The 1309-nt window shown below is 30.7% G+C and overlaps 1 protein-coding gene across 1 annotated transcript in view; it reads right to left on the bottom strand.

The window, feature by feature from the left end:
* The window catches only part of LOC114024771 (THO complex subunit 2-like), a gene marked incomplete at its 5' end in the record, with an annotated part of 41642 nt that overhangs the window by 25042 nt on the left and 15291 nt on the right, over positions 1–1309 (bottom strand). The window contains 2 exons of the mRNA XM_027837911.1: positions 648–749; positions 851–981. Of these exons, the coding sequence (XP_027693712.1) occupies positions 648–749; positions 851–981 (233 nt within the window). The remainder of the gene's footprint in view (positions 1–647; positions 750–850; positions 982–1309) is intronic.

Genomic DNA, 1309 nt, shown 5'->3' with positions numbered 1-1309 from the left:
TTTTTTTATAATTCTCTAAGATTCGATTTTTGTGTACTTTTTCTTTTTTAAATTTCCTGGTAGCTACCATTTCCACATCATTTTCCTACCCACAGAAGCACTTCAACCAATTCTTAAAATGCATATTCTATACCCACAGTGCTACGCCTTTTCAAACAAGATATGCATTTTCTCATCTCTCTTTATGGAAAAAGTTTGGATATTTGAGGTATATAGCTTTCAGTTTCATAAATGGTGTCCACTACTATTGTCCTTAAACAATTTTTAAAATTCTCTGTAAACATATATGCTAACTTTCCCCATACTCACAAATAAGTGAGTTTCACAAATAGGACTTTCTTTTTTTTTTTTTTTACAAATTGACTGCCCTTATGTTATTTTAATAATTTATAAACATATATACTACTTCTCTCCATGCATACACATACGGCCCCATACAAATACGTATAAGTCACAAAAAGAATTTTTCAGATTATTTTGACAGGATGTTACTTAATTAAATACTTTACATCTGTATCATCTTTTAGCACAATTCAAAGAACTTCTCATCTTTAAAGATGACACGAAGCGAACTGGAAGAAAACCTAAATTTTCACACTAATTCTTACTTTACTTCAAATTATATAACAAAATAGGCAACCACTTACTTCAAAATATATTTGGCTCTATCAATTGTTTGGGCTTTAGCTTTTATTAAATGTGGATGATTATTATAAGTTTCATTCTTCCACTGGCCATATAAACGATACCTTAAAAAGATAAAGAATCATAATGAACATAATATTGCATACAAAACCTGAAATGTAAAAATAAATTTAAAAGCAGAAAAAATACATATTTTGATATTTACCTATACTGATACGGAAATGTTTTGAACATTCCCCAAAGTTCTTCAGACATACAAGCATTGCAGTCCATCAAAGTAAGAGATGGAAGAAGGACCTGGTCAGTAATACTAAGCAAACAACTAAATAAAATTTCCTAGGAAGGGAAAAATTAATTTAGACACATTTAATATGTGGAAATAAAGAAACTATTATTCTTTAAAATATCAGTAAAAGCTTGACTATATACAGTTGCCCATGACTACTTAAGGAAGCTAAGATTGATAGATGGCTTGAACTCTGAAGTTCTAAACTACAGCAAGCTGAATCAATCAGGGGAATGAGGTTGGAAACAAAACATGTCAAAGTTTCTATTTCAATCAGTAATGAAACTAGACCTATTAGTAACTATTGTACAACCAGCCTCAATAAGACAGGGACAGCCAATCTCCCCCACAAAAAATATGCACACACAGGCACACACA

Source organism: Vombatus ursinus, unplaced genomic scaffold (genome assembly GCF_900497805.2).
Source record: "Vombatus ursinus unplaced genomic scaffold, bare-nosed wombat genome assembly UNPS02014824.1, whole genome shotgun sequence".
NCBI lineage: Eukaryota > Metazoa > Chordata > Mammalia > Diprotodontia > Vombatidae > Vombatus > Vombatus ursinus.
This window is presented reverse-complemented; position numbering and strand designations above follow the sequence as displayed.